The following is a 16264-nucleotide window of genomic DNA, read 5'->3' as shown; positions in this document are numbered from 1 at the left end:
CCTCATTTACGTTTGGTTGGTAAAATTCTATATGTTACAAAGATTAATTGATTTCTGTTAGTTGCAGAATGTGCCATCGCAGCACTTAAACATATGCAGCTAGAAGGTACTTCTGTATTGGGAGAGGAAGTTGGAGAGTATGCAGATTGTTTATTCATACGAGTAAGGGATAGGGCAGCAAAAAAAGAACAAAGAACAGTACAGCACAGGAAACAGGCCCTTCGGCCCTCCAAACCTGTGCCGCTCCTTGGTCCAACTAGACCAATCGTTTGTATCCCTCCATTCCCAGGCTGCTCATGTGACTATCCAGGTAAGTCTTAAACGATGTCAGTGTGCCTGCCTCCACCACCCTACTTGGCAGCGCATTCCAGGCCCCCACCACCCTCTGTGTAAAAAACATCCCTCTAATATCTGAGTTATACTTTGCCCCTCTCACCTTGAGCCCGTGACCCCTCGTGAACGTCACTTCTGATCTGGGAATAAGCTTCCCACCGTTCACCCTATCTATCCCCTTCATAATCTTGTACACCTCTATTAGATCTCCCCTCATTCTCCGTCTTTCCAGGGAGAACAACCCCAGTTTACCCAATCTCTCATAGCTAAGACCCTCCATACCAGGCAACATCCTGGTAAACCTTCTCTGCACTCTCTCTAACGCCTCCACGTCCTTCTGGTAGTGCGGCGACCAGAACTGGACGCAGTACTCCAAATGTGGCCTAACCAGCGTTCTATACAGCTGCATCATCAGACTCCAGCTTTTATACTCTATGCCCTGTCCTATAAAGGCAAGCATACCATATGCCTTCTTCACCACCTTCTCCACCTGTGTTGCCACCTTCAAGGATTTGTGGACTTGCACACCTAGGTCCCTCTGTGTTTCTATACTCCTGATGACTCTGCCATTTATTGTATAACTCCTCCCTACATTATTTCTTCCAAAATGCATCACTTCGCATTTATCCGGATTAAACTCCATCTGCCACCTCTCCGCCCAATTTTCCAGCCTATCTATATCCTGCTGTATTGCCCGACAATGCTCTTCGCTATGCGCAAGTCCAGCCATCTTCGTGTCATCCGCAAACATGCTGATTACACCAGTTACACCTTCTTCCAAATCATTTATATATATCACAAATAGCAGAGGTCCCAGTACAGAGCCCTGCGGAACACCACTGGTCACAGACCTCCAACCGGAAAAAGACCCTTCGACCACTACCCTCTGTCTCCTATGGCCAAGCCAGTTCTCCACCCATCTAGCCACTTCTCCTTGTATCCCATGAGCCTTAACCTTCTTAACCAACCTGCCATGTGGGACTTTGTCAAATGCCTTACTGAAATCCATATAGATGACATCCACGGCCCTTCCTTCATCAACCGTTTTTGTCACTTCCTCAAAAAACTCCACCAAATTTGTAAGGCACGACCTCCCTCTTACAAAACCATGCTGTCTGTCACTAATGAGATTGTTCCTTTCTAAATGCACATACATCCTGTCTCTAAGAATCCTCTCCAACAACTTCCCTATGACGGACGTCAAGCTCACCGGCCTATAATTTCCTGGGTTATCCCTGCTACCCTTCTTAAACAACGGGACCACATTCGCTATCCTCCAATCCTCAGGGACCTCACCCGTGTCCAAAGAAGGGACAAAGATTTCCATCAGAGGCCCTGCAATTTCATCTCTCGTCTCCCTGAGCAGTCGAGGATAGATGCCATCAGGCCCTGGGGCTTTGTCAGTTTTAATGTTCCCTAAAAAACCTAACACTTCTTCGCTTGTAATGGAGATTTTCTCTAACGGGTCAACACCTCCCTCCGAGACACTCCCGGTTAACACGCCCCTCTCCTTCGTGAATACCGATGTAATTATAATCAGAGTAACTATAGAGGCTGTTGTTGCAATATCCGCTACATAGAGATGTTGTTACCATAAGTATCGACTCCTTTATGCGACCTAATGGGAGAAAAATAGTAGGTCGGCATCAATATTTTACAGTATTCCTGGCTGGATGTAACAGCCCTGAATCTGGTTGAAGGAGTATCCGGAGTTCCAGGTTTACTTGATCCTTATATAAGGAAACTTACTCATCTGATCAGTAATTATTCAAGAGATGTGACTTGTTCAGTACAGACTAGAATACTTAACATGAATTTAACATTGCCCTAAAGAAGCTGATTTTATACATTCTATTGTATCATTTGGATGGTTTATATTTCTTCCTACTGTCAGATTTTGAAGAGCTGCTGTTACAAGGAGAGTGCTGGTCAGTCATTAGAAAGCATTCTGGGTAAAATTCTAGAAGAGCGACTCATTCCTGCCCTGACGTTCTGTAGACTCTTGCATATGATCAGTGAGTCCCATCCGTCCCTTGAATTGGTAATAAAGGCGATGGAGCATGCAGGTAACCGTTCAATGAAGGGTTTACATATATAGTGCAAGTAGCATTTTAAAGTTTTGGCTTCTGGTATTAGAAAACTAATATTCAGTTCCATTGCTGGTCCATTTGTTTGCTTTGCACTAATACAGCTACATGGAATAGTTCAAGTTTCACTCTGATTTTGATGCAAGATAATTTTCAGGTGCTCCCCATTAATTGTTGGCTGTTGCCTGCACTCCTTTACAAAGCTGGAATGTTGATGCGTGGGAACTTTCCTGATTTTCTGTGTTGTATGTCAATCTGATTACTTGACTGCTTCCTTACTTTTCCCAAACCCCTACGAGCACACCTCCCAGTTCTTAGCCTGCACCGCTTCACGTAGTGAACTTGCTAAATGTTTAACACGAGCATTCCTGAAAGCTGATGCTGATCCACAAAGTTGAGTGTTTGCAATATATTCCTTCAGTGATAACGAGTGAATCTATTGATAGTACGAAACAGCCAAACTTGAAAACTGAATTTGAAACAACAGAAAATACTAAAGGATTTACAGTTAAGAAAGGTGGAAGTGCGTTTCCCCTCTATCTTGCCTGAAAAAAGTGCTCTTGTGCATGCCCCTTGGACTGTTCTTCCAGCACTAACTTCTGACAGAGGTGGGATAGTCCTTTGCAGATTTAAAACCCACTCACAGGGGGCTCACACTGCACCACCAACCAAATCACCGACAAAATTTAGCTGAAAATTTATATAATGGTCCAGCAATCATTGCTTTAAAATAAAGTACAGAATTCAGATATTTTAGGATGTGATGTAAAATCAATATCTAGAAGTTTATATTTAGATATTTGATAGACTTCCTTGGTTATCACTGAAGGATATACATGCTGTAGAACAGAGCATGTGGCACTCTTTTTGGTTAATGTAGCTTATCAGAATGAAGAGCGAAAACACCTTGTTGGAGGAATGAATGGCAGCCTTTTGTCTGCTGTACCAGTCTGGATTTTTCCAATTTCTTTTCCAAGCTCTACGTGGACCCTTAAGTTTAGTACCAAATTTTGAATAGTGCATACAGTGAACTCGCACCTATTTGCAGCTGAGCTGAGAGGTTCTCAATTCTTTTCAACTTCAAAGTCGAGAGGAAAAGCTTTTCATTTATCATATAAACAGAAATTGGTGGAAATACTCAGTTTATGTTTCAGAAGTTCTGATGACCACTCTCCACAGGTATTGCCAGACCTGCTGGGTATTTCCAGCATTTTCTGTTCTGATTTCACATTTCCAACGTCGGGAGTATTTACTTTTTATATTGAAGCTTTTTGTTTGTTAGATTGGACCAAGAGTAACCCAGAGCTGAAAGGATTTTTAATCTGTTAAACTCTGCTCTTGAGTCCCCTAAACTGCAGCAGCTTTTTATTAAAACTAAATAGTTAAAGCTATAGCTGGAAGTTTAAGCTTATAGGTGTCTCAAGTTTACATATTGTCTTTATACAGAATGCAGGCAGTGATGTTGCATGTTTTTGCATGGGCGGCATGGCAGCACTGTGGTTAGCACTGCTACCTCACAGCGCCAGGGACCCAGGTTCGATTCCCGGTTTGGGTCACTGTCTGTGCAGAGTCTGTATGTTCTCCCCATGTCTACGTGGGTCTCTTCCGGGTGCTCTGGTTTCCTCCCAAAGTCCAAAAGACGTGCTGGTTAGGTGCATTGTCCATGCTAAATTCTCCCTCAGTGTACCCAAACAGGCGCCGGAGTGTGGCGACTAGGGGATTTTCACAGCAACTTCATTGCAGTGTTAATGTAAGCCTAGTTGTGACGCTCATAAATAAACTTAAACTTAAGTTAAACTTTTCAGAGGAAGTATGAAAACTTTTTGCAAATGTGTTTTACAATATTCATTTTGAACAATTTGTAGAATTGTTATTGGAAATATAAATTCTGAAGCCCGTAAGTGGAATTCTCTACCTTTTTCAGGATTAATGAAAGAATCAGTAAGTGACATGGAAGAGGATCAGAAAGAAGATCCGATGGATCAGGAAGAGAGAAGTGAAGATGCAGAGCACCCAGAGGGCAGTGGCTGTGACAGAGAGGGTGACAGCGAACCAATCGCAGATCAGAAAGAAGTGAAGCGCAAACCTGGGGCCAAGCAGACTTTTACCTGCAACGCGTGTGGCAAAACGTTTACATTTAAATGTCGCCTTGAGCTGCACCTCACGCGCTGCCGCAGCAGTGGTCACCTTAAAGGAACAAGCTGTGAGGAATGTGGCGAGACCAGAACTTCCCAGAAGGATCTAGAAAAGCATAGAGTAGAAGTGCACAACGCACCAAAGGGAAAGAAGAGGCGGTTGCCTGTGACTTGTGACATCTGCGGGAAATCCTTTGCCCACCAGTCAGGTTAGAAAGCAGCTTTGAGATTCTTTTATACAGTTGGTTGAGTCATAAATAACAAATCAGTTAGAGAGAATGCTCAAACTTGTGAAAGCTGAAAGTGATTGGAAGAAGATGAATCAAAATATTGAATGCATATTTTCGGGAAGTATTCACTTGGTGAGGATATGACTATCTAATATTTGCAACATACCCAAAATCTTAAGAGGACTTAATAATCAGTGTGACGCTGAAGTTTAAATTTAGAAAACATAGACCCAATAAATCATCTGGTCCAGATTATGTATATCCCAGGGTGCAGAAGGAGACTTGGGGAGGAGGCATGTAAGAAACTGTCTGTTGTCTGGTAGGAATCGTTGGCTGTTGATGAGACTTTGCAGCATTGGAACTAAGCAAATGCAGCAATGCTATTGACGGTTGTCAGTCACAAGCCCAATATCTGAAAGTTCAACAGCCTCAGAAAGGATCTGTGCATGAGCCAAGCCCCCACTGGTTAAACAAACTTCAAAAATACCCCTTTCCATTGGTACGCATCTTTCCTGATACAAGACAAACTCAAACCTGGTTTATCAGTACCTGCACTACATCACTCATCCCTTCTTCATATTCCACTGCATCTCACATTTGTTCCCTTCCCAACACCCCATTGCTGACTCCCACCCTCCTCATCGCTATCCCTTACCCCCATGCTTGGTCGGTAGGTGGCACCAGTGAACACTGTTTATTGCCTTTCCCTGTTTGTCCCAAGAACGTTAGGAATCAACCACATCGTGAAAAATCGGAGCCACAGGTCAGACATGGAAGGGTTCCCTGCCCTAAAGAACTTATATTATAAACCTGTCATTAGCATCGACTGAACAATCATTGATTTTCATGGTCACTTACTGATGTCTACCCTCAAATTGTGGAGATGCCGGCGTTGGACTGGGGTAAACACAGTAAGAAGTTTAACAACACCAGGTTAAAGTCCAACAGGTTTATTTGGTAGCAAAAGCCACACAAGGTTTCGGAGCTCCAAGCCCCTTCTTCAGGTGAGTGACCTGAAGAAGGGGCTTGGAGCTCCGAAAGCTTGTGTGGCTTTTGCTACCAAATAAACCTGTTGGACTTTAACCTGGTGTTGTTAAACTTCTTACTGTGTTTACCCTCAAATTACCAGACATTTAAAATTCAATTGCACACATTGCTATGGTGGGATTTGAACTTTAGCCTCTTGGATGTTTGTCCAGAACTGTGTCCACTAAGCTATCACACCCTTCAGAAAAAGCATCACCTCAGGAGTTTCAAACTCACTTTCCATTATCTTATAACCCATGCGCCTTCCTCAATACATACAGTGAGTTTGTCCTCGCCTCTAGCTTACTTTGGGTTATATTTAATATTTATACCAATATCTTTCTCTGCAGGAATGCAATATCATAAACGCTCTGATCACTTCGATGAGAAACCTTTCTCTTGTCGTGAATGTGGGGCAAAATTTGCAGCAAATTCCACCCTAAAGAATCACATGAGGCTCCACACTGGAGAGAAACCATTCTTCTGCAAACATTGTGATATGACGTTTATGCAGGCTGCCGCACTTGCTTATCACATGAAGAAAAAGCACTCAGAAGGTGGGAATGGTATCACTTCACTGCAAAGTTGTCATTCTGAAAATTGTTGTGTTATTGACTTTTCCAGGTGTAATTGAAAGATTTGTCTGTGGTTTTCCAATTTGGGATCTGCTCTGCTGTTTTTCAGTTATGCCCAGAGCCAGAAACCGTTCATTAACGAGAGGAGGCTATCATACAGGTTCAGTCTGGAGAAACATAGGGGCAATTCTCCCACAAGTGCTGAATTAGTGGGAAAACTGTTCTAGGTCAGTTATTAATGACTTAGAGGAGGGGGCTGAAGGGTGGATCAGTAAATTTGCTGATGACACCAAGATTGGTGGAGTAGTGGATGAGGTGGAGGGCTGTTGTAGGCTGCAAAGAGACATAGATAGGATGCAAAGCTGGGCTGAAAAATGGCAAATGGAGTTTAACCCTGATAAATGTGAGGTGATTCATTTTGGTAGGACTAATTTAAATGTGGATTACAGGGTCAAAGGTAGGGTTCTGAAGACTGTGGAGGAACAGAGAGATCTTGGGGTCCATATCCACAGATCTCTAAAGGTTGCCACTCAAGTGGATAGAGCTGTGAAGAAGGCATATAGTGTGTTAGCTTTTATTAACAGGGGGTTGGAGTTTAAGAGCCGTGGGGTTATGCTGCAACTGTACAGGACCTTGGTGAGACCGCATTTGGAATATTGCGTGCAGTTCTGGTCACCTCACTATAAGAAGGATGTGGAAGCACTGGAAAGAGTGCAGAGGAGATTTACCAGGATGCTGCCTGGTTTGGAGTGTCGGTCTTATGAGGAAAGGTTGAGGGAGCTAGGGCTGTTCTCTCTGGAGCGGAGGAGATTGAGGGGAGACTTAATAGAGGTTTATAAAATGATGAAGGGGATAGATCGAGTGAACGTTCAAAGACTATTTCCTCGGGTGGATGGAGCTATTACAAGGGGGCATAACTATAGGGTTCATGGTGGGAGATATAGGAAGGATATCAGAGGTAGGTTCTTCACGCAGAGAGTGGTTGGGGTGTGGAATGGACTGCCTGCAGTGATAGTGGAGTCAGACACTTTAGGAACATTAAAGCGGTTATTGGATAGGCACATGGAGCACACCAGGATGGTAGGGAGTGGGATAGCTTGATCTTGGTTTCAGATGAAGGTCGGCACAACATCGTGGGCCGAAGGGCCTGTTCTGTGCTGTACTGTTCTATGTTCTATGTTCTAGGTCGCGACAGTTCTGACAGTTCAGCTGCTCACCTGAACCTCCGCACTCTGTGCACTGAAGAGGTCCCAGTCGTGAATCTCATTAAAAACCCAGGGGGACGGGGCCTATTCGCGCCAGAGTTTGACAGTTCTGGAGATCTGTGCATGCGCAGTGGCCCCAAACTGTCAAACTCCCGTTTGCTGGCCAGCTCGGGACCCCCGCAGTGCTGCCCCTCCAGTCCCCCCCTCCCACCCCCTGTCCCAGAGCGCCCCGATGCCCAGGCCTCAGCAGTGGCGACCCCCCCCCACCCTGGCAGACCCCCCTGACTCCCCCCTCCCGGGGTCAGATCCCCCCCGAGAGGCAGCCCGCCCCAATCGCTGCCCTCCCTCCATCCCAGACCGATCCCAATGCCGAGTGGCAGCGGGACCCTCACCAATCGCATTGCCCGATGCCTGATGGGCAGTGCCAAGGTGCCCCAGGGCATGGGCACTTTGCTCCTTGAGCAGTGCCAGGGTACATAGGCTGGCACTGCCAGGGTGCCCAGCTCAGGGCATACCACCCCCTGTCACCCGACTCCCTGGAGGGCCCCGATTGCCCCCCTTCATTCCGACAAGGTCTCCTGCTAGCTCTCCAAATGTGGGGAGCTAGTCTGAAGCCCGCCGGAATGAAGTACTCCTGGCTGGATGAGAGATTCGATCGGGACCTGTAAGGTCCCAATAATTAACAAATCAACTTATTTAAAATAGAATTAAAAAAAGATTTAAATTACTTACCTGCCTTCCTGCTGATTTCCAGTGTGGTCCTGGGAGATGTGCATGCGCAAAACCCTATTCAAGGCCGCAGATGCATGTCTCCCAGCCAGACCCACCAGAAAAGCGGTGGGTGCGGATGGGAGAATCGCGGCCATGGTGTCTTGACTGGTAAGTGGGTAGACGAGGCAGGAATTGACCACAAGAGACTAGCCTGGGCAGACGTATTAATGGATAAAAATGGGATGAACAATGAAATCTGTGTCATGGTTTTATAAGCCCCTTAATCTCCTACACCTTTTACAATTGCATAGGTAAAATGTACGGGTGTCAGTACTGTGAAGCAGTGTTTGCCCAGTCAATTGAATTGACGCGCCATGTACGGACCCATACAGGGGACAAGCCATATGTCTGTCGGGAATGTGGCAAAGGATTCAGCCAGGCCAATGGGCTCTCCATGCACCTACGTTCATTTCACAGTGAGTATGAGTGAGGTACTCTGTACTAACATCATATGTTTGAAAACTGCTGCATGTTGCCTCACTGCTTTTTATGTATCATTTTAAGCAATGAGATAAGAAAGCGGAGTAACTGATGTGCCTTCACATTGTGTGAAATCTATCAGAACTTAATTGATGACATCAATCCAACGATATAGAATCCAAATGGATTTTCAGGTGGCATTTGATGTTTCTTTAGAAATCTCTTCAAAATGCAGCGAATGAAAATACAACAAAACTTACTCCAACTTATAAATCAAAGAAAGGGTTTAATAAAGAAACATCATTACTCCAAACTTGGGGCCTTGCCCTGGGCCACTCCAAGCTCCCCACAATTCTACATAGTCCCTTATTTGTAGTGAATCAGCTGGTCAGCTGACTATTACATCACTCAGTAATTGGTTCCATGGTTTAGTAGGTCAGCTGACCCATACATCTTGTTCCCATTGGTCACATCACGTCCAATGCAAAGTTGTCACTGGTTATATTCTAACATTTGATAGAATTTATTCAGTTTTGAAGGGGATAAAAGGATGTGGAATTAAAAGCTAGAAAGGGAAAGCATCCAGCATCCTAATGCTAAATAGAGGAACACTATCTGGAAACATTGCTGTGCAGTTCATTGTTGGTTGTTTCATTTCCTGCACCAAGTAGCGCACAAGGCAAACTTTCATCTATTCCCATAGCGAATATTTCCCTGGAACAGGTCACTAGCCTGTCACTCGAGGCTTATAGCTTGGAAGGCACCACTTCACATCAGGCATGGCTGACCAGAAGTCTGACTGCCGGCCATTGGCACATTGGAAGGATTATATAGATTGATACTCAACCTGTTTGGCTGCATTATGAAAACACTTTCCTTGGCCTAAAAGCCCTAGGTGGTATTTGAACCCAGAGCTCCCCGCTGCGCCACAAGAACTCACGTATACAGTTCACACTGATCATGAATTACAATGGAACTGCCATGGTGATGTTCACAATCTGTCAATGGATAGCTTAGAAAGTCAGAAGTGTTACAGCATGAAACAGCTTTGGTCACACTTAAAATAAAATTGTCTCACTCCAGGGCACACTCTTAACATAGAACAGTACAGCACAGAACAGGCCCTTCGGCCCACGATGTTGTGCCGAGCTTTATCTGAAACCAAGATCAAGCTATCCCACTCCCTATCATCCTGGTGTGCTCCATGTGCCTATCCAATAACCGCTTAAATGTTCCTAAAGTGTCCGACTCCACTATCACTGCAGGCAGTCCATTCCACACCCCAACCACTCTCTGCGTAAAGAACCTACCTCTGATATCCTTCCTATATCTCCCACCACGAACCCTATAGTTATGCCCCCTTGTAATAGCTCCATCCACCCGAGGAAATAGTCTTTGAACGTTCACTCTATCTATCCCCTTCATCATTTTATAAACCTCTATTAAGTCTCCCCTCAGCCTCCTCCGCTCCAGAGAGAACAGCCCTAGCTCCCTCAACCTTTCCTCATACGACCTACCCTCCAAACCAGGCAGCATCCTGGTAAATCTCCTCTGCACTCTTTCCAGCGCTTCCACATCCTTCTTATAGTGAGGTGACCAGAACTGCACACAATATTCCAAATGTGGTCTCACCAAGGTCCTGTACAGTTGCAGCATAACCCCACGGCTCTTAAACTCCAACCCCCTGTTAATAAAAGCTAACACACTATAGGCCTTCTTCACAGCTCTATCCACTTGAGTGGCAACCTTTAGAGATCTGTGGATATGGACCCCAAGATCTCTCTGTTCCTCCACAGTCTTCAGAACCCTTCCTTTGACCCTGTAATCCACATTTAAATTAGTCCTACCAAAATGAATCACCTCACATTTATCAGGGTTAAACTCCATTTGCCATTTTTCAGCCCAGCTTTGCATCCTATCTATGTCTCTTTGCAGCCTACAACAGCCCTCCACCTCATCCACTACTCCACCAATCTTGGTGTCATCAGCAAATTTACTGATCCACCCTTCAGCCCCCTCCTCTAAGTCATTAATAAAAATCACAAAGAGCAGAGGACCAAGCACTGATCCCTGTGGCACTCCGCTAGCAACCTGCCTCCAATCCGAAAATTTTCCATCCACCACCACCCTCTGTCTTCGATCAGACAGCCAGTTACCTATCCAATCGGCCAACTTTCCCTCTATCCCACACCTCCTCACTTTCATCATAAGCCGACCATGGGGGACCTTACCAAACCCCTTACTAAAATCCATGTATATGACATCAACTGCCCTACCTTCATCAACACACTTAGTTACCTCCTCAAAAAATTCTATCAAATTTGTGAGGCACGAATTGCCCTTCACGAATCCGTGCTGACTATCCCGGATTAATCCGCACCTTTCTAAATGGTCGTAAATCCCATCCCTAAGGACCTTTTCCATCAATTTACCAACCACCGAAGTAAGACTGACTGGTCTATAATTTCCAGGGTCATTTCTATTCCCTTTCTTAAGCAGAGGAACAACATTCGCCACTCTCCAGTCCTCTGGCACCATCCCCGTGGACAGTGAGGACCCAAAGATCAAAGCCAAAGGCTCTGCAATCTCATCTCTTGCCTCCCAAAGAATCCTAGGATACATTTCATCAGGCCCAGGGGACTTATCGACCTTCAGTTTATTCAAAACTGCCAGGACATCCTCCCTCCGAACATCTATTTCCTCCAGCCTATTAGCCTGTAACACCTTCTCTTCCTCAAAAACATGGCCCCTCTCCTTGGTGAACACTGAAGAAAAGTATTCATTCATCACCTCGCCTCTCTCTACTGACTCCATACACAAGTTCCCACTACTGTCCTTGACCGGCCCTAACCTCACCCTGGTCATTCTTTTATTCCTGACATAAGAGTAAAAAGCCTTGGGGTTTTCCTTGATCCGACCCGCCAAGGACTTCTCATGTCCCCTCCTAGCTCTCCTAAGCCCCTTTTTCAGCTCGTTCCTTGATAACTTGTAACCCTCAATTGAGCCATCTGAACCTTGTTTCCTCATCCCTACATAAGCTTCCCTCTTCCTTTTCACAAGACATTCCACCTCTTTCGTGAATCATGGTTCCCTCACTCGGCCATTTCCTCTCTGCCTGACAGGGACATACCTATCAAGGACACCCAGTATGTGTTCCTTGAAAAAGTTCCACTTTTCATTAGTGCCTTTCCCTGACAGTTTCTGTTCCCAACTTATGCCCCCTAATTCTTGCCTCATCGCATCATAATTACCTCTCCCCCAATTATAAACCTTGCCCTGCTGTACTTTGCCTGCTTCTTCTTTTTGAGTGACTCTCTACCTTTGTTTTTTAATTCTCTCTCTGCATGGCTCTCATATATTTGGCTATTCTTATTAAGAGCACATTCCCTAACTTTCTATAACTACTTCAGTGGATGGCACGGTGGCACAGTGGTTAGCTCTGCTGCCTCACAGCGCCAGGGACCTGGGCTCGATTATGGCCTTGGGTCACTGTCCATAGAACCATAGAAAATTACAGCTCAGAAACAGGCCTTTTGGCCCTTCTTGTCTGTGCCGAACCATTTTATGCCTAGTCCCACTGACCTGCACTTGGACCATATCCCTCCACACCCCTCTCATCCATGAACCCGTCCAAGTTTTTCTTAAATGTTAAAGGTGACCCCGCATTTACCACTTTATCCGGCAGCTCATTCCACACTCCCACCACTCTCTGCGTGAAGGAGCCCCCCCTAATATTCCCTTTAAACTTTTCTCCTTTCACCCTTAACCCATGCCCTCTGGTTTTTTCTCCCCTAGCCTCAGCGGAAAAAGCCTGCTTGCATTCACTCTATCTATACCCATCAAAATCTTACACACCTCTATCAAATCTCCCGTCAATCTTCTACGCTCCAGGGAATAAAGTCCCAACCTATTCAATCTCTCTCTGTAACTCAGCTTCTCAAGTCCCGGCAACATCCTTGTGAACCTTCTCTGCACTCTTTCAATCTTATTTACATCCTTCCTGTAACTAGGTGACCAAAACTGTACACAATACTCCAAATTGGGCCTCACCAATGCCTTATATAACCTTACCATAACACTCCAACTTTTATACACGATACTCCGATTTATAAAAGCCAATGTACCAAAGGCACTCGTTACGACCCTATCCACCTGTGACGTCACTTTTAGGGAATTCTGTACCTGTATTCCCAGATCCCTCTGTTCAACTGCACTCTTCAGAGTCCTACCATTTACCCTGTACGTTCTTCTTTGGTTTGTCCTTCCAAAGTGCAATATCTCTCACTTGTCTGCGTTAAGTTCCATTTGCCATTTTTCAGCCCATTTTTCTAGTTGGTCCAAATCCCTCTGCAAGCTTTGAAACCCTTCCTCACTGTCCACTGTCTGTGTGGAGTTTGCACGTTCTCCCGGTGTCTGCATGGGTTTCCTCCCACGGTCCAAAGATGTGCAGGTTAGGTGGGTTGGCAATATTAAATTCCCCGTTTGTATCCCAAAATGTGTAGGTTAGGTGTATTTGCCATGGTAAATGCATGGGGTTTTGGCAATGGGACAGAGGGGAGGGCCTAGGTGGGATGCTTTTTTGGAGAAAAGCAAATTACTGTGGATGCTGGAATCTGAAACCAAAAGAGAAAATGCTGGAAAATCTGACCCCATCCGGACTCGAAACATCAGCTCTTTTTTTCTCTCCTTACAATGCTGCCAGACTTGCTTAGATTTTCCAGCATTTTCTCTTTTGCTCTTTTGGAGAGTTGTTGCAAACTTGATGGGCCAAATGGTGGCCTCCTGCACTGTAGGGATTCTAATTCAGTATTCCTCGTCTTTCTGGCACTTGGAGAAACATAATTTGTTTCACTGCCAAATGGCTATTCAGATAGCTGAAGGTTTTGCTGTCAGTGCAACAACTTCCATTTAAATTGCACCTTTGGACTACTGAAACTTTCCAAGGTGCTTCAGAGAAACTTTAATAAATAAAATTTGACTTTGAACCAGGAAAAATTAGGACAGAGAAGTAAAAGCTTAGTCAAAGATATGGGTTTTAAGGGACATCTTTAAAAAAAAAAGAGACAGAGTGATTTAGGGAACAAATTCCTGAACTTGGGATCTAAGCAACTGAAGGCATGGTTACCTATGTTTGAGTGATTAAAATAGAGCTTAGGCAAGAAGCTAGAATTTGAAGAGTCCTGAGATCTCAGAGGGTTGTACCGCTGGAGGGGAATACAAAGATTGGGAGGAGGAAGTGATGAAAAGATCTGAAAACAAGGATAATAATTTTAAAATTACTGAACCAGAAGCCACTGTAAGTAAGTGAGCGTAAAGCTGTTGGGTGATTGGGAATGGTACAAATTAGAATGCTTGGAGCAGAGCTTTGAATGAGCTCAAGTTTACAGTGAGGAATTGGAATTTTCTGGCTTCAGGTTCCTTGCTCATCATGGCTGAAACCAAGGTGGTTCAGGGAAATTCATTGGCGTCTGGATCAATGGCAGCAGTATCTGAAAAGTTTTCGAGCAAGGGTTTCAAATCTGTTTTGGTGAGATGGTTTCAAGGAGTCTGCCAAAAGTCATCAGAAAAATCTTATACCAGAAAATTAACTGCTTACCATCCAAAAGCAAAGCCTATATTTGCCCCAGTGGTTTACGTCAAGAGGCAGCTGATATATTACTTGGGACGAATGGGAGCAAAGGTTATGGGGAAAAAGCAAGATTAGGCTATTGAGTTGGACAATCAGCCGTTATTGTGATGAATGACGGAGCAGGCTCGAAGGGCCAAATGGCCTCCTCCTGCTCCTATCTTCTATGTCTATGTCTATATCCACCTAAAGTCGGGTCATTGCATTCTGAAAGTTTTGAAACGGTTTGACTGCAGGTTTCACAGTAGATGAAACAGAAAAATGTGGCCTGGGGTCGGATGTGATAAAATTGTTTAAAACAGAACTCAAACCCTCCCCAACCCACCCATTCTGGGTATAGCAGAGGCAGGCTGGGTCCGATTGGCAATTTAAATATTTTAATAAGGCTGGGAGCCTCGTATTAAACATGTTTTGTAAGTTTAACCTTGGCTGACCAATTTCCCAAGCCTTTTGAAACCTGGCAGCTCAAGAAGAGCATGGAAAAGGTGGCTTTCCAGCACTGATTGTGGGTCAGGAGGGGCTACCACTTGCCCAACCCCCAAGCTCAGTTCCTTCACTTGGATTGTGCATTCCCTCCCCCCACGGTGCGATGGCAGATCAAATCCTCAGTCCTACCTTACCTGCCTTCGCCCTTAAACCCAAACCTGCTGGCAAATGCTGCCTGCCTACCTGAGGCTGCAGCCTGCTCCTGAGGGCCCCCTGCCTGGCCTGAAGTCCAGCCTGTCAATTAGGCTGATATTACATGCAGGGACACTGCAAGAAGAGGTAAGACTTGGATTTTCCTTGTCCTCTACACAACCCGGCCCCATCAGTGTCAGGGCTGAACTTTTTGAAATTGTGGGTTCAGTCTCTGTAGATGGATGGATTTTGCAACAAAATCAGCGCTGGGGAGAACTGAACTGCTGGCCTGTTAGTCTGATATTTGTTTTATTATTGTGACATGCATTGGCATACAGTGAAAAGTATTGTTTCTTGCGCACTCTACAAAGTATAACGTACATAGAGAAGGAAAGGAGAGAGTGCAGAATGTAGTGTTACAGTCACAGCTAGGATGTAGAGCTGCCACTGTTGATGCAGAATCTATTTCAGAGCTTATGAATGAACAGTTTGGAACTGAGGTGTTTGATCTCCATGAAACTAGTTGTGCAAACAAAAGTCCGTTGTTAATTGTCAACGTTGGCAAAATGTGAGGCATGCTTTATGAAGCAGTGCTTTATTTATCATTATAAGTGACTGGGAATTGAAAAGAATCACAAATTTGAGAACTCCTGATCAATGTGATAAATCTAATGTGTTGTAAAACTGATCAAAATGCACAGCCAGCCAACCACACCAATTCCAAGCACGAGAATTGCTCACTCCAAGTCAGTGATCATTTTGAGCAATTTGTTAACAGAATCCATACCTTTCTTTGTAAGTTAAGGACCTATTCCTAAATGGGACAGTGTATTTTGGCACCAGATTAATAGCGTAGACAGAATTAGCTGATGGGAGTGTTTTTCTGATCATTTCAGATGTTGAAGACCCGTATGATTGTCAGAAGTGCCGGATGAGTTTTCGAACTCCAGAGGAGCACAAGAAGCACATCCAAGAGGTGCATCCTCCCGAGTACAATCCCTGTGACATTTGTGGGAAGAACTTTAGTGCTCCGTCGCTTCTCGAAAGACACATGGTCACGCATATTGGTGGAAAGCCATATAACTGTGATATTTGTGACAAGGCCTATCAGGTGGGCAGTTTGAACAGACATTCTTTTTTTCATTCATTCATGGGACATGGGCGTCACTGTCTAGCCAGCATTTATTGCCCATCCCTAGTTGCCCTTGAGAAGGTGGTGGTGAGCCGCTACCTTGAAT

General features: G+C 44.8%; 1 protein-coding gene across 7 annotated transcripts in view; it reads left to right on the top strand.

The window, feature by feature from the left end:
• zbtb40 (zinc finger and BTB domain containing 40) overlaps positions 1-16264 on the top strand; it is a 111269-nt gene that overhangs the window by 58624 nt on the left and 36381 nt on the right. For 5 of the 7 annotated variants that reach the window (XM_078239190.1, XM_078239188.1, XM_078239189.1 and 2 more), the window contains exons 10-14: positions 2228-2399; positions 4345-4764; positions 6162-6368; positions 8614-8778; positions 15923-16137. In XM_078239190.1, the coding sequence (XP_078095316.1) occupies positions 2228-2399; positions 4345-4764; positions 6162-6368; positions 8614-8778; positions 15923-16137 (1179 nt within the window). The remainder of the gene's footprint in view (positions 1-2227; positions 2400-4344; positions 4765-6161; positions 6369-8613; positions 8779-15922; positions 16138-16264) is intronic. The other 2 variants (XM_078239191.1, XM_078239192.1) reach the window with 2 other exon arrangements.

The sequence above is a fragment of the Mustelus asterias genome, chromosome 22 (genome assembly GCF_964213995.1).
Source record: "Mustelus asterias chromosome 22, sMusAst1.hap1.1, whole genome shotgun sequence".
NCBI classification, from domain to species: domain Eukaryota; kingdom Metazoa; phylum Chordata; class Chondrichthyes; order Carcharhiniformes; family Triakidae; genus Mustelus; species Mustelus asterias.
Note: the sequence above shows the minus strand (reverse complement) of the source record. Positions and strands in the feature narration are given on the sequence as shown.